The sequence below is a fragment of the Arvicola amphibius genome, chromosome 11, assembly GCF_903992535.2.
Source record: "Arvicola amphibius chromosome 11, mArvAmp1.2, whole genome shotgun sequence".
NCBI classification, from domain to species: Eukaryota; Metazoa; Chordata; class Mammalia; order Rodentia; family Cricetidae; genus Arvicola; species Arvicola amphibius.
In genome coordinates, this window is record NC_052057.2 from 12,485,166 (window position 1) to 12,509,778 (window position 24,613).

Genomic DNA, 24,613 nt, shown 5'->3' on the forward strand with positions numbered 1-24,613 from the left:
TCTAAGGGGATTCAACGCCCCTGGCCTTCAGGGCATTGCACTCATACGCACATGCCCACACATACACCAATAAAATAAAAATAAAATTTTTACAAGTTCCAATAAGGATGGCAAAATGCCCAAAATTTCCTAGAAGCTATACTGACAAACACATAAAAATCATCACAAAACTATACTAAAATTGTTTATTTTTTACTTCTAAAATGTTTAAGAAATGTTAATTTCTCACAGACAAAAAAATGGAAATAGTACAACATAGCACTGTGTATCAACAACAGTTCAACACCAAATTCTATTTCAATTTTTAAGCTGAAAAACAAATTTTCATAATAAGCCTTAGTTAGACAAGCTTGGGGGCACACATTTCAAGGTCCAATAAAAACCATGTTTATAATACTTTCAAATATTCCCTATCATCTACTAAAATCCCTTCATTCTCATGAGAAAGTTCAGACTCAGAGAAACTATATCTAAGCCGTATAGAAAACTAGTTGGTAAGAAATCTGAGATAAACTAGGTGTCCCAATTCTTTGTCTAATACTAAACATTTATAAGAGATCAACAGCCTCATACCAGGCTTAAACACTGTAAACTGCCTGAAATATTACACTGAGTACATGGACTTATATATGTGCACACAGAGATCCTATTCTGGGGAGACACATTTTGAATTCTTGGGAAGGTCCAGACAATCTCCATATAAACAAAGCCAAGTGCTATTTGGGAAAATAACAAGCATATAATTTTCATATTCAACAACAAGTTTTGTGTCTCTCAATGGACCACCAGATGTAAATAGCTTATGCCAACAACTAAGAGAATGAAACTAAAGACGAATGAAATATCAACTCTCAGAAGTCATCTTCTACTGTCAAATTCAAAATACTATTTATACAGATACTTTTATCATCTTTACCAGTTGAGTAGGACTGTAGAACACACACTATAAAATTACAAATTATTAAATCCTTAGTACCATCAACCTAAGTAAAAGTTAAATCCCAACTGCACTTGCTTCCCTCTGTGTTCTTTGGTGTATTCTCAGCACACCACAGGGGCTTGCTCTCTGCATGAATAACAACTTAAGAAAGCTAAACAACTAATGTACTGTACTGTACCTTTGGCACTGTTTGCAGAAGGAAATGGAGACCTGCTTCGGAACACCTTGGCTGATGTCGACTTTACTTCGTAAGCAGGCCACACAAACATTGGCAGGATTTGGACTAATTGGAACGCCACACTCACAGCACAAGCTTGAGAAAATAAAGCAAAAAAGTTTCCAATTAGATCTTATAAATTCACCAGTAAAATAAAATTATATATATATACACATATATATGTATATGTATGTATGTATGTATGTATAAAATCCTACCAAACCAGAGACCCAAGATTGATTTCTAGCACCCAAGTGGTAGTTCACAACCATCTGTAACTCCAGCTCCAGGAGATTCAACCCCTCTTCTGATATCTGTGGGCTCCTGCATGCACGTGCTACACACACATATACACACTCATGCACACACACATTAACGCAACTTAAAAAACAAACAAACAAAAAAAGACAAGCTGAGCATGGTGGGAACCCCCTTTAATCTTAACAATCAAGAAGCAGGGAACACTGATCTGTGAGTCTCAGGCCAGTCAGAACTCTATACTGAGGCGCTGTTTCAAATGGGGGTGGGGCATGGAGGGCTGGCACCCTAAGGCAGAAATAAAGCAACCTTAAAGACAGAGTGAAGAAGAAGAGCTCTGGACAGAGGAGAGCTACAATTCTGAGAATGCTGAAAGCACGGCACTGCGTCATAGAACGTCATGCAGTGATAGAAATGCTGTTCTTCATCATCCCTTCTTTAAAACCGGAAAAGAATAAAAAAGATTAACAATGCAAATAGCATAACATCAGCGACAAACACTGAAGCACATTCCATGTGAACAATGTAAGACAGCCCAGTGTGGTGGCGCACACCTTAGTCCCAGCACCTAGAAGGCAGAAACAGGCAGATCTCAGAGTTCCAGGACAGCCAGGACTTAACGTGGTGACAGTCTCAACAGCAAACAAACAAGACAGAGCACAGAAGAGCAGTTTCTCTTTAATCTTGTAAACACTGACCAGTTTAGGACACATCTGACTACACAGATGTTTTTATTCTGAGCACGATCTCCACATTAGGAACAGTTTAGTTACTGGGACTCACAGTAAAGGAAAATGTACATATAACATGAAAACAGAAAGGAGATTATTACAGGAACGGAGGGGATGGGGGGGTGAAGTACAGTGGTAAGGGAAATATGAGCCCTGACCAATGTTAAATATATGTGTACTCATATACACATACTATACATCAAAATGTCATAATGAAACCATTACTTTTTATGTTAAAAATTAATTTAAAAAAAAACTACACTAAACTACAGGACAGGAAGAGCACCTACGTCTACTGAAGCTCTAGACAGGAGTATAACTCTAGTGTACTGGACACAGAAAAATTTTGTAAACTGGGCTCGATGTGATTTCAGCACTTGGGAGGCTAAGGCCAGAGGGACAGGTCCTCAAAGTCAGTCCTGGCTACAGAGCGAATTTCCTGCCAACTGGAGCTACACAGTAGGGCTCTATCTGAAGCAATTAAAAATTTAAAAAAAAAAAAAAAGGTTGTTAACCACTGACATTGTTGCCCAAAAGAAAAATATAATTAACTTCCAGGGGTAAAATATATTTTAAAAAATATAATAAACTTCCATATGTGAGCACTTAGTGTGTGGCTCGTATGGAGGAGGATCCCAGTTATAAATGAAAATATCCACATGGGGAGAATGACTACGCAGTGCACTCTGTCTCTCCAGCAGGACGTCTAGTAAAAACCCTTCCCGAAGCATGCATTCTCTAGATCGAACTTAAAATGAACCGAATAACTTAATTAGATTTCTTAAGGGATTAAAACTTTTTTTTTTTTTTCCAATTGAGAAAAGGGCTCCTGCCACTGAAAGTTTCCCCAGGAAGTTTTCCGGGGCTCGCAACTCACATGTGTCCCGGGCTGCGGTCAGCGGGTTCTGTCATATACTCCATCGCTCCGGATCTATCAAAGGAAGGGGAGGACCGGTGAGCTTTGCACCCCGGGGCGTCTCCCGAGCGGGGCAGCTCCGGGGACCACAGTCCTCCCGGCACCCACGACCCCAGGCCGCCCTCTGCGGCCCCGCGTGGGTCCGGCCTCCGCCCCTCCCCGCGCCCCGGCACCCACGCGGTCCGCACGCGGCCGGCCGGCACAGCCCGGCCCGCTCCCTCCTCTGCCCACGGCCGGAGCCAGGAGCCGCACCGCGACCCCAGAACGTACGGGCTCCTGCCTGACAAGCCGAGGGACAACCACAGCCGGCAGCTCCGCCCGCCCCGGGATCCCTCCCAGTCGCCTCAGACGTCCACGCCACTGGGAAGATGTCGCGAGAGGAGGACCGGAAATCCCGTGTGCTGAAGGACGCCGGTGAAAGGGGCGAGTGGGCGGGTCAAAAATACACGTGGAGCAAAGGGCGGGGCCTGTGGAGGGGGAGATTGTGGGAGGCGGGGCGAGCTGGCAGGAAATGGTGCTGCAGGGATTGTAACGTCCCTGCGGCTTTCACCACGTGGCTACCCTTAAAATGCTTCATCTAGGGCCTGGAGGAGTGGCTCACAGTTTAAAAGCAGCTGTTCTTCCAGAGGCCTGGGTTCAGTTTCCAGCACCCACGGCTCAGCCATCTACGGTTCCAGTTCTGTAGGATCTGAGAAGAGACTCAAAGTTATGTCCTTCTGAAGATGTTACTAAAGGAAATAAACTAAGAAAAGGGAAAACAGAAACAGTTTCCAGGAATTATCAGTAGAGTTCAACAAAAGCAGATCACCAGTCCATTTGTAGCCGTCCATAGGCTCTGAGACAAAGAAACAAAAATTGACATCTGTAATGTTTTGGAACGGCTTCAGAAGGAGATAGATAAGCAGCTGGCAAAGTTTTGTACTGATGAGGGAAATCTATAATGAATCTACACATATAAATTCAACAACTTGGATGCAATAGACCATTTCCTTAAATCCACCAACCAGCAATACTCTCTTAATGTAAAAGTACGTGAGTCACTCATTCACTACGAAGGACCTGGAATGTGAAACTTGAAGAATCTTCCCATTCCCACCCCCAAACCACCAGGTCCAAATCATTTCACTTGAGAACAATACCACATGCTTAAAAAACAGCAGGCACAGATTCTGTGCACTCTCTGCCAGGAGAGAGCAGAGAAAGGCAAATGGCGTTATTGTTTACATGGGAAATCCCAAGAAAAGTTCCTAGAACTAGTAAGTGAACTCAGCAAGATATTAAGATATAAGAGAAACATACAAAAGTTGCTGAGATGTATTTGTATGTGTAGGTATGTGCGTCTGTGTGTGTATTCTATGTATAAGAAAGAAGAAGCCAGAAGAAAGTGTCAGATCCCCTGGAGCTAGAGTTACAGGTGGCTTTAAGCTGCCCAACATGGAAGCCAAAAACCAAACTCTGGTCCTCTGAAAGAATAGCAAATGATCTTAACGGCTGAGCCATTTCTTCAGCTCCATAAGTTATGTATGTTTTATATACTCATAATAAATATTGAAATTTATTGCAATATAAATTATAGTTACTTTTTAAAAGATATGCTTAATTTTTATTAAAACAGACAAGAGTGTCCATTTTCTCCATTCTCAGTATAGTTTTAAAAGTTTTAGCTAGAATGGTTAAAAACAAGAGACATAATATAAGGAATATAAAGAAGAAAGAAAGAAATCCAAACATTCTAATTTGCAATGATAAGATCCTATACATAACAGACCTAAGGACTCCAACTTGCAACTGGAGGCAGGGGAGATGACTGAGTCAGAAAGGGGCATGAGGACCTGAGTTTGGATCCCAGAAACCAAATAAAAGCTGGGTGTGGGCTGGAGAGATTGTTCAACATACTCTTCTTGCAGAGGACCAGAGTTCAGTTCCCAATACCTACGTTGACAACTGACAATGGCTTATAACTCCAGCTCTAAGGAGATCTGATACCAGTAGCTTCTGTGGGATCCTGCACTCATGTGCATATACCCACACTCTGACCACCCCCATTAATAAAAAATAAACATATTTTTAAAGGCTTGGCATAGTGGGGTATATCTGTAATCCCATAGTTGGGTAAGAAGAGACACGCTAGTCTCTTCTTACAAGTAGTACAGGGGTCCTACTAGCCAGCCAATATAAACAAATCGGTGAGCTCCAGGTTCAGTGAGAGAGCCCATCTCAAACAATAAGGTTGTCAGTGATCAAGGAAGACACCTGAAAACAACCTCTGACCTCCACAAGTGTGTGTGCACCTACACACACATGCATATACATGAACAGGTACACACACCAGCAAAGGGAAGGGGAATCACTTAGAACTGTCATGTACTTTCACCAAAGTGATGGTACAAAACAAACACATCTAACACAAAATTCAATGAACTTCCTGTATACCAATAGCAAGCATGCTGGAGAGGAAACCAAGAAAATTTACCTAAAGGCATGAAAGGCCTCTACAATGAAAACTTTAAAATAGTCAAGAAAGAAATTGATGGAGAGACACCTCCGTTTCATAGATTGAAAGAATCAATATTTGTGGGAGCCCACATGTGACTTGGTTTCCATCTGGAGTAATTTCTGACTTAAAGAGGTTTGAGTTCAAGCTTGTCTGGTCTGCTTCTCCCAGTAACCTTGAGGGCTATGAGTAACGCCTGTGTTAGCTCACAGAAAGAGCATTTTTGCCCAGTTGAAAGAGCACATTTTTCTATTAGGATTTGGGCTGGTGTATGCCAGCCAGAGGCACTCCTCCTTAGAGATTAGAAGCTGTTTAGCTGAATAAGATAATGCACCTGCTTGAACTTTCTCCCAAGGACAGTGCAGAGAGGTGGTTAGCGGACTAAACTGCTCTTTGTTCTGCCTTTTGCCTGAACTTAGTATATCTGCTGGCTGAGAAATAAACTCGGGGCTGTCTGGTATTAACAGTCAGTCCTCCTGGTCTAGCCTATGTTTCTGTCTTCATTTCTGTTAATTTAACATTTCCTCAGTCTCAGTGCCCCCTCCCAGGGTACCCCCAGCTGATTTCTGCAGGAGCGGGCTCCAACAAATATTGTGAAAATAACTATCATATATAAAGCGATCCATAGATTCAGTAAAATCCCCCATCAAAACTCTGGTGTTATTTTTTTCCCCAGAGATAGAAAAAAGATTCTTAAAATTCACTGGGAAGCACAAAAAGACCTCAGACAGCCAAAACAATCCTGAGCAAAAAGAATCATGCAGGAGGTATCACTGTTCCGGACTTCAAGTCATGTTACAGAGATGTAATAACAAAAGAAGTATGAGCCTGGCACAAAAACAGACATGCAGATCAATGGAACAAAATAAAGACGAAGGAGATTTGCTGAACTGATGTCACGTCAGGGCAACGCACTCGCCAGACATCCATTGAAAACAGAAATAGTTCAGTTAGTAACATTTCTGTGTTCATGGCCTCCTTGACCACGATCTCTCATGTACCCCAAGATTTGTAAGTTTATGGGTGCCCAATGTGGAGCTTGAAGAATGTCAAACTGCTTTCAGTAAATACATCCGAAACTGAAATGGAAGTAAGTAGTCAACTCGGAGGCAGGAGAAACTGTCAGCATTAGCAGCAAAGAAGTGGGAAAATCCCTGTCAATCGAAGAGCAATATATACAATTGCTCAAAGTCTTACTTAAGGGGGGCTGGGTACATGTGCAAAATGAAACTTTTCTACAACTGTATAAACAAATTAAGAAGCATTGTTATTGGTTCCACGCTAGTAGAAAGACATTTCTTAAATATAAAACATGGAACCAGGTTTTGAACGCCTTTAAACGAGCTCAAAAACAGAAGGCATTTCCATATCTGTATGACCTCTTTGTTTGCTTATAACTCGGGCTTTTAGGCCATTACAAACTGTACCAGAAGAAATGGATACTAGAAATAATCAGACAGATACTGAAATGGTTAGAGCAAGAGAAAGGGAATAATAATGGTTATATGTCTGCTGACGGTGCCTTACCTCAGTCTTTACCCTCCTCTCCAACAATGCTAAAAGCCTCTTGTAAACAAGAAAACCCAGGAAAAGATACCGTGTGCTTTATAACACTTAAAAAGTAAACTACTGTCAACAGAAATTACTGTCCCTTCTCTCATACTCCTTTTCTTGTTTTTAACTTTCTAAGACTTTTGCTAAAATATAAACTTACCCCAAGATCTGTAAGTTTATTGGCTATGGGAAAACAAACCTTGTAAACTCTATAACAAAAGTTGGTGCAGAACTTCTTAGTTCTCCTGAGTCCCCGCTTATCATTGTATCTACTTTTGAGACTAAGGAGGCAACATGAGGATCTTTGAAAAATTAACAGAAATTGGTAAATAGCTCTAAGTGGTTACACAGGAAAAATGAATAATCAATCTCCAAAAAACAAGCGTAACATGTTATTATTGATTCTATTACTAAGGATGAACCTCTTGCTCAAACACTAGCTTTATAGATGATGCTAATGAATTTGAAATTGCTTGATATTCTGGTGGAAAAGGTATTTCCTTACTTATCTATCCAAAAGGCCAAATTGGCAGCTCTTATTATGGTCTTGTCAGATTTTCCGCAGCCTTTTAACATTGTTACCATCTCACAAGGTGCAGTATCTACTGCTCAACATATTTTCACTGTTGTTCTTTATCCTGATGATACAGAATTATTTCTTTCATTCTCACAGTTGCAACAGCTATTAATTCATCACATTAATCCATGTTTTATTATGAATCAGAGCACACACCAGGCCCCTATGGCCAATAATCAATTCACAGATCCTTTAATCAATCCATATTAATTATATCCTTGTACCTTTTTACCTAAAACTATTAAATTTCTTGCAGATACATCTGCTAACAGTAGAGCCTTAAAAAGCAAATTTCCTTTAACTAAAAGAATGGAAAATTAATAGCTTCACATTCTGAAACTTGCCCAATTTTTTTTATCGGCCTCAGTTGCCTTCTGGTAAAAACCCCAATGGTACTATAGCAAATAAAATATGGCAAATTAATGTAACATGCATTTAAATTTTTGGTAAGCTGCAATGTGTACCTCATTCTGTTGATACATTTGCAACATTTCAAAGGAACACTGCACTACGTAATCAATAAGTTTCATCAGCTGTATTGCATTTAAAGGAAGCTTTTAATGTCATGTGTATTCCTCAAAAAATTAACACCTTTTAATAATGCTCCAGTTTATATGTCACAAAAATTTAAAGAGGTTTTACATCATTAAAACATTAAACATATTACTGGTATCCTTTATAATCCGTAAGGACAGGCCGTCATTGAAAGGCCTAACTGTAGGATAAAAGTTCTGAGCCCACATCCAGGTTTGAAAATCTACCAAAACCCACCATTCCCTTAAAATCCACCAATCCATGACCACCACCCCCAACCCATCAAATCTGAGCTTTAAACCTCACCAATCCCTGGGTTTACTCAAAGCTCAGGACTTGAAATCCCACCAATTCCTGGGTTTGGCTTGAAGTCCCACCAATCCTCACCCCATATACCTCCACCCTGAAAACCTTTGCCCCCAAGAAACCCTATATAAAGTCCGCCTCCTGCTCAGTTCCCTGATGCCTCTCACCTGAGCAGAGTCAGCCACCCTCTTACGCCTTTCCCAATAAGCCTCTTGTGTGGGGTTTGTTGTGTGGTATGACTTTGTAATATTCCTTGCCTCCTGATTACCAGGATACATTTCCCTTCAGAGCTGTAACACATATATTAGTAAAACCTTCTCCCTCAGAGCAGTTTCTGATAGGAAACCTTTCCCATTAGAGCTGAAACACTTATAAAACCTTAAAAAAATACTAATTAGACAAAAAGTGGAAAAGACAACCCTTAAGTCTAGGAACATTATATTAGGCTCCTTATTTACTTAAATTTCTTTTGAAATTGTGAAGACAATGATCTTATGCCAGCTAAAACTCATTGGCAATCTAATATTGGAGAAAGTGTTGAGGGTAATTGATGTGGGACTCCCCTCTCTGTGCTGTGATTACCATTAATCAATAAAGGAACTGCCTTGACCTGTTGATAGGACAAAACTTAGGTAGGCGGGGAAGGTGGAACTGAATTCTGGGAAGAAGAAGAAGGGTGGAGTCAGGGAGAAGCCATGAATCTCCGCCTGAGATGGACACCCATTAGAATCTTGACAGTATGCCACAGCCACATGGCAATACACAGATTAATGGAGATGGGTTAAATTAAAATGTAAGAGTTAGCCAATAAGAAGTTAGAGCTAATGGTCCAAACAGTGATTTAATTAATATAGTTTCTGTGTGGCTATTTAAGTTCTAGGTGGCCAGGACGAACAAGCAGCTCCCTGCAACAGGTAATATATTGCAACTATTTGGTATAGAGTGGAAGACTCTTTGCAATGGAGAAAGGAAATGTTATGAAGTGGGGCAAAGGGCATGTTTATGTTTCCACTGATACAGGTGATGATTGATTTCCAGAACGGCAACCAAAAGATGAGCAAGTGACCATGGTTTGACCCTAATTTGTCTACTGAATAAATGGCTCATCTGACTTTGGGTCAGACATTCAAAACAAGTGTGAAAGCATTACCTTCCACAGTGAATTGTTCCTTTCCTACCTGGGGTCAGCTGAAAATATTAGCCAACAAAGGAGAAGAGATAGTTCTTCATCTGGGGCAAAATGAAGCACCTGAAACCTTGTTCTTGGCTATGTTAGTAAACACCACTGTTCAAGTAAGCGAAGCAAGGTGTTTTTCTTACCGGGCTTATATTCCTTACCTTCCCTTAAGCAAGTGGTGCACTTGGGGATTCCATTATTCCATTTTATACTAAAGACTCTAGCTGGATTACAGGACCCCATGACAGTTCCCCAAAGAAGATGGTTTAAACTTTGTTAATAGTAGTAGAAGTACTTGTATTGGGCATAAAGTTCATTGTTTAAAAGTTGTATTTGGTGGACAGTTATTCATAATGGAACCAAAAATGAAGGGGGAAAGAACCTGTTCATTTTAATAGCTAAGGGGGTCGAAGGAAATATTACAAATGAGCCTTTCATTCCACTTCATTTCCCCCTTGCCACTCCGTTGTCTCAGAGTTGAGTGGAAGGGTATGTTGGGGAAAATGTAGAGGAGCAGAGGTGCAAGTTCTTATTAATTCTCCAAAGGTAGGGTCATCAATGAGAGTTCTGTAGGTTCTGCATGCACCAAATGAAAGGCAAAGAACTAAGACAGTTCTGTAATTACAGGGTCATCACTCTTAATAATGAGTCTGAGGGGTTAGCAGTACATAGGGGTGGGATGGATGTCCTCTCCAGCTGAAGCATTTGTATTAGTGAGTCATCAGTAAAAATGCAGGAGTCAGATATTGGGTTCCCACAGAGCAACCGAGAAACAATCAGCAGACCCTGCCTCTCCGTCTTCCCAGATTGAAAAGGCTTTTGAATCTAAGCCCCTCCGTATTCGTTCCTGTGTCTTTAATTTTTTTTTACTCTGTTTTTGTGGCAAAATTTCCATTCTAAGATATCTTTTCTCTGCATAAGATTTCCTGTGGGAGAATGCATAGAAGGTCAAATAACTTGAATACAAACAAGCTCTGGATCCAAGCGGTCCACATGGGCATCCTGTAGTTACGATTCTACCAAAGCCAATTCTTGCTCAGCCACAACTGATAATCTTCTTGGACTATTTAAGATCTTATCACCTTGTAAGGTTTGAAATGAATTACTTAGCTCGTGAGTTGTTAATCTAATTGTGGGTTGTAGCCAGTTAATGTCTCCCAGCAATTTTTGAAAATAATTAAGAGTCTGTAATTGATCTCTCTTGATTTTTTGCCTTCTGCGGTTGAATTTTTTTGTAAATCTATCTTATACCCTAGGTAATTAATAGAATTTCCTCTTTGTATTTTTTTCAGGAGCACTTTGGTGTGATCTAATAATGCCAAGTGTTGAGTGCCAGATGCAGCATTTGTATTAATTATTCTTTTATCACTAAGAACTTGGGAGTGAGATATTGGGGTGGAAACCTGACAGATCCACCTAGTGATGGGGGAACGATCAGCTGACTCTGCCCCTCCACCTTCCCAGATCAAAAAGGCCTGAAAATCTTTCTAAGCTCCTTCTTATTCCTCCCGGTGTCTCCCCATTCAAATATGGATCCATCCGAAACTCTGTGGTTTATTCCGGCCAGCTGAACATGGACTCCACCTTCTTATTCAAGATTTCACTTGATTGCCAGTCTTGGAGTGACAGTGCTAACAAACACCCCGCAACAGCCATCTCCTCTCGTCACCATTGGGTAGTATTTGTGCCTGGAAAGGGACTATATAGAAAAATACTTCTAATAATGAGACTATGTTCTGTTTTTATATAATAAGTATCTCAGAATATTATGGTATGTGTTTATCTTCCTTATTTCTTTATGATTGGAAAAACTACTTGGAATCAATCTGAAGGATATGTATCTTGTTCCAATTGTTCTTCATGCCTGTTCATTTGAACTCTCAGAGCATTGATGTACTTTGAGCCCAAATTGGTGTTTTGATGCCTAGACAGATGGATCGAGCATGGAAAGGATCTCCTTCCATGTCTATGTTCTCTCATATATATTGGACTAATTATTGCCACTGTGTTGGGAAACATTGCCATTACTGCCGCTGCTGCAAGTCCTTCATCAAAACATTCAACATGTACATAATATTTAAAAATGGAATTCTGATTCAGAAAAATCATGGAACACTCAAAGATATAGGCTGCATGTTGGAATCACAAATTTAGAATCAGCTGTGGTTATGTTAGGTGATCAAGTTGTTATCTTACAGTTATCATTAAAATGTAATTAGAATGTGACTCAGCTCAGCACATTTGAATCAGACCTTGTTCCCTTGGGATAAGGTTGGAAAACAATTATTAAATCAAGGTAATAGGACCAAGAAACATTGAAATTACTCTCTGATAGTAGTCATATGTTTGCAGGACAATTGCATGGACTATGTCGTGACAGATTATTGGAAGGTATCGCTGATGGCTTGGGGAAGTTCAGTTCATTTAATCAAGCTAAGATGGCAGGCTTCTCCTATGCTGTACTGTTGACACTGATTGTTTGTATGGTTTTGCTATTTTTAATGGTCTGGGGAAGAAAGCCTCCGAACATCAAGAAAAGACTCAACATTGAGCAGCTGTATTCCACATTGTGTTACAAAATATGACTAAACAAAAACGGGGAGATGAAGGAGATTTGTTGAACTGAAGTCAGGCCAGGATAATGCACTTGCCAGGCATCCCTGGAAAACAAGAGGATGCTCGCAGAGTTTTGGCAGTATACTGCCTTTACACTCCAGCAAGTATTTCCTTGGCCAGGCCTCATGTTCTTCACATTTATCTTCTGGGAAAAAAGGATTCAGTTAGTAACATATAAAAAGCTGCTCTTTGTCCAGTAAGAAAAAAGCCCACATAACAGATTGGTTTCTTATGCACTCAGCATTTTGTAACCAGACCTGCAAACGTACAATATGGCTAAGAACAAAGGCTCTGCACTCTGAGTTCCAAATAAGCTGAGTCCTTTGCTGTCCCTCATTTTCAGTGTCCGTGGTCTCAAACCCCGACCTTTCACAAGAAGATCCAGATGGAAGCCTACACAAATGCAGCCCAAATCTTTTTACAGAGATGCCCAGAATACCCACTCATAAAAAGACAAACTCTTTGACCATGGTGCTAGAGAAAATTGATTATCACATGTAGAAAAAAATAAAGCGAGTTTCCCATTTTGCATCCAGCACAAAAATCAATTCCAAGCGGTTCAAAGCCCTTAATGTAAAATGTGAAACAGAGGGAAACATAGCAAACACATGAGGAGATATAGGCATGGGGAAAGAGTTTAGGAGTAAGAGTCCAACTGCTCAGAATTTAAGGCGAGCAGTCAACGAATGGGAAGGCCCCAAAATTTTCAAGTTTCCATAATCAAAGAAGACAGTTGATCATGTGAACACGCAGCCTACAGAATAGGAGAAAATCTTTGCCAGCTATGAATCTGACAGAAGATTAATAGCTAGAACACACAAGAAATAAAAATAAAAAACAGAAACCCAAGAAAATAGTCTAAGAACAAATAGTTCACAAAAGATGAGATACAAATGGCCAATGCAAAAAAAACAGTTCAATCTCACTAGCAATCAGAGAACGGTGAATCAAAACTACACTAAGATTCCATCTCATCCTAGTCAGAATGTCAGTCATTAAGAAAACAGACAACAAATGCTGGCTAGGACCCGGACAAAAGGGGTCCTAGGTACACTGCTGGGGAGCACTCGAACCCTTCCAGCGTCTACGCTACGCAGTGTTCTAAACTAACTAGATCTGTCACGTGACTGAACTATCGCTTGGAGTCGATACACCACGCCGCGTAGCATACCGCTGTTTCCTGCAGGTCCAGCCGCAGTAGTGAAGCTACGGAATCGATCCAAATGTCTAACAGCAGAGAAGGGCATAACGAAAAGGTCATTTATGGGTACAATGGAGACGCTTTTCAGCCATAAAGAATGAAGCTGTTCGTAACAAAATGGATGCACCTAAGGCAATTGCATTAAACTCACTGAGCCAGTGATAGAAAGACAAATCTGAGATGCTTTTTCTCATCGAGACATGGTGATCAGCAGATAACGGCTAGAGGAAAATCATCGTGCCGGTCTCCAGGGTAGCTTCAACAGTCTCATTAAAAAGGCTTAGAATCGCTGAGTTTTGCCTAGACTGCTCCATGTCCTTCTGGCTCTTTTGAAATCTGAAATACAGATGTGATGTCCAGAGGAAGGGCAGCCAGGAGACGTGGGTAAGGCAAGAAGTAGTGAGGGTGAGCGCCTGCATGCTAAGGCATGCAACCAGCAACTCTAGCCAAAATCATGCAGCTAGCCGACTCACCACACCCAGCACGCAATGATACTATGTGTGGTGGGTTGAATGGTTACAGCCCCATGGACTCATGTGTTTGAATGCTTGGCCCATAGAGAGTGGAACTATTAGGAGGTGTGGCCTTGTTGGAGTAAGTGTAACCTTGTTGGAGGAAGTGAGCCACTGTGGGGGTAGGCTTTGAGGTCTCATATGCTCAAGCTGTGCCCAGTGTGGGACACGTCTCTTCTGCTACTTGCAGATCAAGATGTAGAACTCTCAGTTCCTTCTCCAGCACCACAGGCCTGAATGCTGCCATGGTGCGCCAGATGTTCATGGTCTAAACCTTGGAAACTGTAAGCGAGCCCCAGTTGCAGTGTTCCTGATGTCCCTTCACAACAACAGAACCCCTATGCTTGCGTAATACATGGGTGATCGGGCTTCCTATGGAAAACAGCCAGTTCTGCAACCCGCTCATTTCCCAAACCGCTCAGCTATTTAGCTATTCCACGGTTCTCTGCAGCCTCTGCTTCTTTGAGTCATTTTTCCCCTAGTTCAGGGGAAGCAAATCTATTCTGCCGAGAAGAGACTATCTGAGTAGAGGAAGGATGTTAGCCGGAAGAGGGAAAGCTGAGTCACCAGTTCCTACTCGCCTGCCTTTTCTTCCTGTCCTTTTCTTGTTGATTTTTAAATAACTCCTACTACTCTGGCAATTCTTCCCCTTTCAGGTTTGGAGTTCCTAAGCAAGCATAGTAATTGGCACATTCACAGCCAAAATTAACACAGTCGGAAGCACTAAGTTAAGAAGTCTAATAGCCGGCTGTTCTTGGTAAATATTTATTAGTCTGCTTTTTAGATCCTGGTAATGTGTCTAATAAATATTTATGACTTTAAAATAGAGAACCCTAAATGACCATGACTACACTCATCAAATGTTTCTTTAAAATTCAAAATTAGCTCCTGAATAGAGTCTGCGACTGCCTTGAGAAAGCCAATTAAAACCTTAATCCCTCGTGTGCAGTGATTTTCCTCCCCTGCTTTATGATGAGGCCTCGGTGTTTGCCGGTCCATGGGCTACACTGCCAACTGTGACCCTCTCCCATAACCCATAATCCATGCAGCAGTGAGCAATCAAACAGCTCAGGGAAAATCGACTCCGTTCAACCCATTCTCGGATAAACTCATTAATTTTCTCCGAAAGCTTCTAAGAGGATAAGCGGCAGGCTAGAATTTGAGGTGTATTTGTCAGTGGCTTGGCATGCAGTCATAGCTTTGATTTCACATACAAAGAAATGCTTTTAGCAGCAAGAATTGTTTTTCTCTATTCATGGCAGAACGGGCTTGACCTATTCTGGAATCTTAGCAATTCATTTATCACCAAGATTCGGTGTTCTGTTTCTTTTAAAATATGACCCATTCCTTTGGATGGGAGGATTGCAGATCATAAATAATTTTCGCCCATACTATATTCCAAAAGATTAAATCTTCCAAATTTATACTCTGTTGATGTTTATTGAACATTAACATACTTTAGACACTGAGACCACAAATCTGTTTTCTCTGTGAAGGCCCATCCACTCTGAGCTTTGCCTTCCTCATCAATAAAATGGGATTGAATAGTGACAGCACAGTTAACACTGGTAACATTGGTAATGGCAGGTAAGAAAATAAATGTAGCTGTAACAGCTGAGATAATGTAACAGTGCTTAAAACAGCTCACTGTCCAATCAGTAACAACTCCACTTAAATGTGGCAGCCTTTGTCTTTTGGAATACAGCATGGAGAACGGTTGTCTTGTTACTATAATGGGTAAACAGTGACTAGGGAAGATGTTTTCATCCTGTCTACATAAACTCCTTGCCAGCTTAAGGATAAAGGGATTCAGGTTAATTAGTGCGCTGTCATCTTGAGTTACCACGGCCGCATATCAGTCTCTGGGGAAACCTTGTTCTGTTTCCCCCTATATAGGGACCCCATCACACTAGACAGATGAAAAAGCCCTTCCAGTGGTACAGAGCTGTATAAACAGACTTTCATCATCAGCTTTGGTAATTTTACCTTCGTCCTTGATGTTAGCTTGAGATCAACCAGGAGGCTTAGATGAAACCATTATATAATAGCTTTCTCCTTCTGACTCGAGTTGTGGTAATCCAGATGTTTTACAACTGTCAAGACCCCTCTCCCCCAGTAAATTGCACTGTGGCATATTGGATCCTGCTTTTCCTTCCCTTTCCTTTTTTCTCTTTTCTTTTTCTTTTCCTTCCTCCCTACCTTTCTTTCTTTCTTTCTTTCTTTCTTTCTTTCTTTCTTTCTTTCTTTCTTTCTTTCTCTTTCTTCTTGGTCTTTAATTATAGTCTCATATGAGGACTGGATTATTCCCAAACTATAGAGAATTAAATTTACAGCTGTCCCAAGGGTGACCTCCAGAGCTAATGGATCCTTGCTCTAGTTCCACAACATGAAATTCAAGATGATGTCTGGTCCAAGCTCTGTTAGCTTCGAGTGGTTAAGAGTAAGAAACAAAGGACCACCTCTGTTGGTAAAGACACTTGTCACTAGCCTGGTACCCTGTGTTCAGTCCCCAGGGCCTGCATGACAGAAAGAAAGAGCTGATTCTTACAGGTTTCCTCTGACCTCCTCCACACCCACACCACAGAACACACATGCCATAGATATACATACATACAAGCATACATACATTATACATGCATGTGTATAATAAAAACTTCAAAAGAGTGATTAACCAATGGGTGAGAAGCTGGCTCTGTCTGTAAAGTAATCGATGTCCAAGCATGAAGACCCGAGATCCATCCCCAACGCCCATGTAAAAGCTGGATAGATACACGCACTCCTGTTGTTCTGTTCAGGAGGGTCATCGAAGCTTCCTAACCAATCAGTCTAGCCTAATTTGTGAGCTGACTGAGTGAGTGACTCTGTCTCAGAAAATGAAGTGGAGTGACTGACAAAGACACCTGATGCTGACTGCTAGTCTCCATACATGCATAGGCACACACACACGTGCACCCACAACACATGTACATACATGAACACAGGGAGTCGTGTACCAGCTGGCATGGGTGTTAGGAATTGAACTCAGTCTTAACTGCAGAGCCATCTCTTCAGCCCCATTTCCACACATTCTTTGAGTCCTGTGAAGCAGCTCACAGGCAAGGAAAGTCTAGGACAAAACAGGCATTAAAATTTATGAAATGTGCAATGTGCTGGAGGAATAAAGCTTTGGGGAAGGGGGGCTCACGATGTACCCATAACATCTAATGTCCTTTGGATGAAGTAGTTTAATATGCTGTATGTGGAGAAGGAATCCCTTTGAAACAACTACTGCCATGCTAATTTGAAGGCGTGGGAATAGATGCATGGGAATTAATAATCCCTGCGAAACATTTTTATCTGCGGCACATAATGTCCAATTAACGTTTACTCAGCAGAACGCTGGCCTTTCTGTCCAGTGGACACATGCACGGCTGATGGATCCCCCCACTCTTTCAGCTACTTGCTCCTCCATTTATCCAGACCTTTCTACTGAGACACTCTCCTTTCCTCTCCATTTGATTAGCTTGCAACTGATTGCACCTTTCTCTAGGTCAAAAGATCAAAGTGGACAAGGTTGTTTTGTCTTTGGAAACTTTTAAAATTTTTTATCCTATTTTCATTTAACATACATGAGTGCATTACCTATATGTAAGTGCACTGCATGTGTGCACTTGGAGGTCAATAGTGGCTTCCAGATACCCTGAATTCAAATCACAGGTGATGGTAAGTCACCGTGTGGGTGCTGGAAACTAAACAGGTCCTCCGTAAGAGCAGCAGGTGACCTTCACCTCTGTCCCTGTCCCTTCCCTCTATCCCCTCTCCATTTAAAACTTTTAAAAGGGCCTCTTCTTTCCTCCTTAGTCATATGGGGACAATATAGAATTCTATTTGGACCTAACCCTATTGACATAATTTAGTTTTGTGAAAGATTCAGCTTCTTCAGACTGATACAGGTATTTGGTAAGGTTTTCCTTTCAACTCTGCTGATTTATGTAGCCCCAAAGCACTGCTGCTTTGTAGTAGAAATGACTGACTCACAAAAGGAGTAAAAGTCCTTACAGAAGATCCTGTGGTTGAGGTAATGGGCCTGTACTACCCAACCTATTGGCTTCTATGTTCCGGCCCCTTCAGAAACAATTAAAGAAACGAATGTGTTATTAGTTTAGCATCATCATCTGGTCAATTTGCTTTTAAAAATCTAAGGAGTGAGTGCTGTAAATTATTAAAATTCAACACCCACCAAAGAGCGCACAGATCTTGTGAACTTTGATGAATTTTCTCTAAGTGGAACACCACAAGCCCCGATCAAGCAATAAAGACGTAAGCATGTGGCCAAGATTCTAGATTCCCCCATTGTCCCGACCTCAGGAGGTCACCACTTCTGTGACTTTTACATTAAAGATCATTTTTGCCTGCTTTGACTTTTATGTAAGTGTAAAACTACAGTTGTAAACTCAAGGATCTGGCTTCTTTTGTTCCACATTTCAATGATGAGATTGATCTATGTGGGTAAGTATAATGAGAGTTTGATCATCCTTGCTGAATCTGTCATGGTTTGTTTTCTTTTATTATTGATGAATTTCACACTTCCTCCCATGTTGGGGCTGTTATGAACAGTGCCACTGTGCACACTCACGTGAGGTCGTTGGTGAATATATGCGTGCATTTCTGTGACGCGAGATCTAGGAAAGGAAACATCAGTTCATGGGATCTTCTTCACTATTAGTTTCTTTTTCTCCTGGTATACTCAGCTGGAATTTTGTCATGGCATCTCTCAAGAATTTTGAAAGTTGGTCATTGAACACAGCCATTTTTTAAAAAAAATAAAGATAAGCCACATAAACTTAAAGACACTACATGAAAACAGAGGCAATAAATAGTGAAGTACACATTGCCTCCTTGCAACATCCACCCACTCTCTGTGTTCTTACCTGGGTGATAGAAATGCTGTGTAACATTGGATCACTTCAGGTGTAACAACGCATCTCTTCAGGTGCACCATGTAGATAATATAAGATGGTTACAGAGCATATGTATTCATGGGAACTGGGAAATGCTACTGATCGGGGCTCTGCTTGCTGCTTTGTTGGGTTACGTGGTCACCAAGCGATGGAGAAAATAACACACGTTAAACTCAAACAGCATGCCGTGTCGGGAGCCAACTTTGTCAATGACATAGAGACTTATTCCTAATTAGGATAGCTTGGCCTTTTAGCTTAGGTTTGTCTCAACTAGTTCTTATAATTTAAATTAACTTATTTATATTTATCTATATTCTCCTATGTGGTATTACCTCTCTTCCTTCTTGTACCAGTTTCCACTCTGTCTCATGGGCAAATCTGCCTTTCTTCCTCCCAGAGTCCTTTCTGTCCCCAGAAGTCCCACCTAACCTCTTTCTGCCTAGCTACTGGCCATTCAGCTCTTTATTGCACCAATCACAGTGATATATCTTCACAGGGTGTACAAATATCCCTCAACATGGGACTACTATGTGGCTCCCAGAAATTAAACTCAGGTCCTCAATTTTGGCAGCAAATGCTGTTACTCACTGAGCCATTTTGCTACCCCACAAATACCTTTTGAATAGAGAAAGCCACCGATCTGGGTAACATGACAGCTTATAAGATATTCTTTTTATAGGGTAATGCACCTTGAAGCAATTCAAATCAATACAGTCCTTTAAGAACAGATAATATGGGGACCTGGAGAGTTGGTTCAGCAGGTGAGAGCTCTTGTTACCTTTGCAGATAACTGAGATTCATACCCAGTACCCATATTGAGGCTCATAACCTCTGTAACTCCAGTACCAGTGGATTCTAACACCCATTTTTGATCTCCTCAGTACCAGGGACACATGTGGAGCACCTGCATACATGCAACCAAAACACCTATACACATAAAATAATAAAACAATCAATATGTCTAAAATGATATTTCGAGAATAATCTAATTCTAATTCTGTTGTTGATTCCGTTGCTCACAGCAAGGGCGACAGCTTCACATCCCAGTCGCACATGTATTAAACAAGGAACAGCAGGTTCTTTGTCTTTAAATTCAATTAGAAAGAGAACCTAACTGTCCACAAGGGGGCATCTTTACACCATTTGGTCACCAGGATAAACAGTTTTTTTCTTTAACGTTATTTTACCTTTTAACTACACCTAGATGGAACTCAGAAATATAGGCAGTGACGTAACCCAGGCTCAGAAAAACAAATATCACATATTCTCTCGCACGTGCGCATCCTGGTTTCGTGTGTGTGTGTGTGTGTGTGTGTTTGTGCGTGTGTATGTGTGTGCATGTGTGTGTGCGTGCATGTGTGTGCATGTGTGTATGTGTATGCATGTGTGTATTGTGTGTGCGTGTGTGTGCATGTGTGCGTGTTTATTGGGAAGACGTGAGGTCATGAAACAAGAAAGGGGCCCATGAGAGGAAAGGAAAGAGTTTTAAGGTGTAAAACAGGAGGGTAGCAGAATGCATATGACATTAAAGTGTGGGGGGAATGCTGGAGGGAGTAGGACTTAAAACAGGTACCAAAGGCAGAGAGATGGAGTGGGGTCAAACAAAACAAGGATATATGAAAATTCCACTAGAAAGCCTATTACTAGATACTCTAATTAGAAACAAACAAACAACAAAACCCTAGCAACCACAGTGTGAGCAGTCCAGACATCACCTTGACCATGGGAACACAATCAGAGTGACAAATGAGGAACAGGTGGCACACAGGTTGCATGCCTCTGGCTGAGATTCTGTAGGGCTACAACATTCTGCATGGACTGTCCTGGTCAGGATGAATGATCTGAAAGCAATATTGAGAAGATATCAGACAAAGACAAAATAAGGGCTGTTCTAACTTTGTTAAAAAAAAAAAAAGGTTAATTTCTCAAAAATGTATGTCATGGAAGCCAATAAAAGTCAAGGAAAATGTTCATATTCAGACAAAAAAGACATGATAACTAAAGATGATATATTACTTGATCATAGTGGGGATCTTATTCTGGAAAGAGTAAAACTATAGAATACATCATTGGACTAATTCACCAAGTTGGAAAATGGATGGTAGAGGAGAAAAAAAAGAAGAGGATCAATGGGACGTCTACTAATGTTGACCAGCACAGTGTTTGTGTGAAAGACTCACCCCTGTTCTTAATAAAACTAGAATTATTAGGAATAAATATGGTAGGGATAGGAAACAGTTCACGAAATACATGTGTGTTCTCCAGGTATATAAAGAGTCTAGATATACCCACAGACCATGTCCTGTCTTATCTGATCTTGAAAACTAAGCAGAGTTGCGTCTGAATTAAAGGTGTATGAGATCATGAGATGAGAGGGGGGGAGAGAGAGAGGAGAGAGAGGAGAGAGGAGGAGGGGGGAGGAGGAAGAGGAAAGGAGGGAATGAAGAGGGGAGGGACGGAGGGGGAGAGAGAAGCAGCAAAAGAAACGGACAGTAACAGGGGCTCAGAGAATGATGCCTGAGAGTATAATTGCTTGTCATGACCTTCTCCTCTCCTGACCACATCTCTTGCCTCTTTTCCTTTCACCAAGCACTAGAAGGTGCTTTCTCTGATGTCCCCCCAGCTACTTAAATGTTGTATCTCCTACAAGATTAATTTACAAGGAGACAGGAGTTGACAACTCACCACCTGGAACCTTGGTGAACTTGGTCTAAGATAATTACCTATTCTTCAGTTCCACTTACCGCCTTTAAAAACCAGCCCTTCTCCCTAGTTGCCTTCAAAGCTCACCTCTCTCTTCCCTGTATATTTAAGCTTCAACTGGCTGGGCCAGCTTTGAGTTTCACACTGTTCAACTATTGTACAATTGCACAGGAAGAAATCTGTGTGCCTTTTCCCCTGGGAAGCAGTGTGTTGTGCTCTTTTTTTATAGGCTCAAGTCACTAGAACTTCAGGGACTGGGATACTTTAAACTGCAAGCTCTGAGTTACAGAGATGCAGAAGGAAATCGAATCTGACCCTCAGCTGACTGCAACTAGCTAAGTCACTAAAGCCAAATGTCCCTTGATACAGCTTCCTTTCAACTTCCTTGAAGGGTGTTTTCCCGATTTCTTCAGGGAAGCACAAATTCAGTGGCTGTAGACCTCTAGGGGAGTCTCCAAACAGGTTGGGAAACCACACATCTGAATCACTCTACAAGAACCCATTAGAACTTGCCAGACTTGCCTACTGAAGCCCTGTAAATGTCAGTCTTGCTCCCAACTGTCGCTGCTCATTTCCAGGCATATAAATAAATCCTTGTCTTTACTTCTATTAACTATCTGTCAGCTCTACCCCAGGCTGAATCACTTAGGTTAAGCTGAGTGTATTATAGGTGGAGAAATGACTACAATTCTCCTTTTCTTCTCTGGCCCCAAACATATAATAAAGTAGGTTATTTCATCATCATTGTGTAAGCTGCAGGCTGTACTTATCTGATTAAGATGGCTACATTGTTAGGTGATTAAATCTTAATGGGACCACTGTTAGACACACAGTGTTAGTACAATGTGGACTGAACCATCATTATGGCGATGCATAACTAGACTCACAGCCCAACGTAGAAGATGTTTGGGGTATTCTAAGGAAAACAATTGAAGAAGAAAATGGGTCTTACCTAGCCTCTGGTGAGATTCACTTAGATCCCAAGAACCTAGAGCAAGGAGTCAGCTCTTCTGCATCCAAAGGAGACTTAAAGGGTTTTTCAGAAGGAAAGGGACAGACATTTGGTAGCAGCTGAGGACTTCATCTTAGGTGTGGTGCCAGCCCTGTGACCAACCTGAGAGGGCTAAGACGATACCAGGAATTCCAGAAATGCAAAAGATCTGAATGTTCTCTCCCATCTTCAGAAGTACACTTAACGCAAAAATAAATTGTGGCTTTGCCTTTAAGAGTGGCCCTTGCTTTTTTTAGCTGGGCTTCAGTTCCAAACTGGACCCTGGGAACTGAGGACAGTAGCAGATAAAAATAAAAGTCACGACATGATAGAGTTTCAGCTGTCTCTTGGTGTTTTCTATCTCTGCAACAATCTTGCTCTGTTGGCAGTTTGTGCCCCAACTTTCCTGGCTTTAGGGGTGATGTACATGAAGCAGGGGTGGGGACTACCCAATAATATTACCTGGCAAACAACCAAAGCCTGTGCTTTCAATAACCTCGCTGCCAAAGTCCAGCTGTGACTCATGGGATGCATTTCCCACAGGACACCACTCTCCGCTCAGGCTCCGTCCTCTGCTATGGTTTCTGACTTCAGACTCCCCACTCTTCCTCCGGTGAACTCCTTACTGTTCAGGGCAGTTTCGATCCCCAGGCTCTGGGGCAGACGACACAGTGCCATCCCTCGGCACTTTCAGAGCTGTTCTAGAGATTCGGGCCTGATTCCAAATCCCACTCTTTTTCCAAAAAGAAAAAAATGGGCAGAGGCTTCGGAATCGGAGTCCCAAATGTCCCCTCTCTCTTCCCAGCACTGTATGTGGAGAGGGAAGAGAGACACAGCCATGTCACTAATGGGAATTGTACCTTCCTTCCTTCTGCACCCTCCCTTTAGGAAGCTGAACCGGGTGCAGTCAGTGTGGGGATTATCTTGGAATTTTTCTTCTCCTTTCTTAAACCTTTTCCTCAGAAAAGTTTTTTTTGTTTCTATTTTACCTAAAAACTGGAATATGAGTAAGTAGTGAGAACACTGTTTCACTAGACGTTGCCGTGGGACTGAGCACTATGTAGCCAGAGGAATTAAAGATGCCCCATCTGTAGCTAGCTGCATTTTAAAATGGGTATTGATAAGCACATTCAAGATTAAGTTTTAACCTGAACGTGGGGTTCTAATTTTCTTATTATCACCAAAAATTATGTACCCAAGGACCGCAGAGATAGAGTTGCAGAAAGCCCATGTGTACTTCATGAAGTAAATATTAGTCCCTGCAAGTGTAAGCACATATATAAAGCTGTCTCTCTTGTTGTCGTTATGACAGGTACAAAATGAATGCCTGTCACCTACCAGAAAATGCTGCCAAAATACTACAGAATTATCAGATTTTTCCCCCTCTCTGTAAAAATAGATTACAGAATTTTTAAGGCCAGGAGAGGTTGCTTCTGACTCACTCATGGCTCATGGAACCCTGCCACTGCACGCTGACCATTCATCTGCCACAGGCTTCTTCTTGATTTTAAGAGAAGCCTTTCATCTTCTTGCAAAATGGAATTTTGTTCAGGAATGCAATAAAACCCACAGGATAAGAAATAAGAAACAGAATTATTTCCTTGATAAGCTGTCTGCAGCTACCTGTTTGCAGGCCATTGTTGTTTCGTTGTTGCTGGAGCAAATTATCTGAGGTTGGGTGCTTAATAAAGAAATAAGATTTATTTAGTTCCTATTTCCCAAGGTTTAAGAAAATAATGTCCAGTCGGGCGGTGGTGGCGCACGTCTTTAATCCCAGCACTCGGGAGGCAGAGGCAGGCGGATCTCTGAGTTCGAGGCCAGCCTGGTCTACAAGAGCTAGTTCCAGGACAGGCTCTAGAAACTACAGGGAAACCCTGTCTTGAAAAACCAAAAAAAAAAATAAAATAAAATAAAATAAAATAATGTCTTCCTACTGGTGAGGGTCC

The 24,613-nt window shown here is 41.4% G+C and overlaps 1 protein-coding gene across 2 annotated transcripts in view; it reads right to left on the reverse strand.

Moving 5' to 3' along the window:
- Nmd3 (NMD3 ribosome export adaptor) overlaps positions 1-3,472 on the reverse strand; it is a 28,905-nt gene extending 25,433 nt beyond the window's left edge. Inside the window, exons 1-3 of one of the 2 annotated variants that reach the window (XM_038348003.1) lie at positions 3,333-3,472; positions 3,024-3,077; positions 1,119-1,253 (exon numbers count right to left, since the gene is read on the reverse strand). In XM_038348003.1, coding sequence (XP_038203931.1) covers positions 1,119-1,253; positions 3,024-3,067 — 179 coding nt within the window. In that variant the 5' untranslated portion in view covers positions 3,068-3,077; positions 3,333-3,472. Of the gene's footprint in view, positions 1-1,118; positions 1,254-3,023; positions 3,078-3,239 lie in introns of both variants that reach the window. The other variant, XM_038348004.1, reaches the window with a different exon arrangement.
- Positions 3,473-24,613: the final 21,141 nt, after the last annotated feature.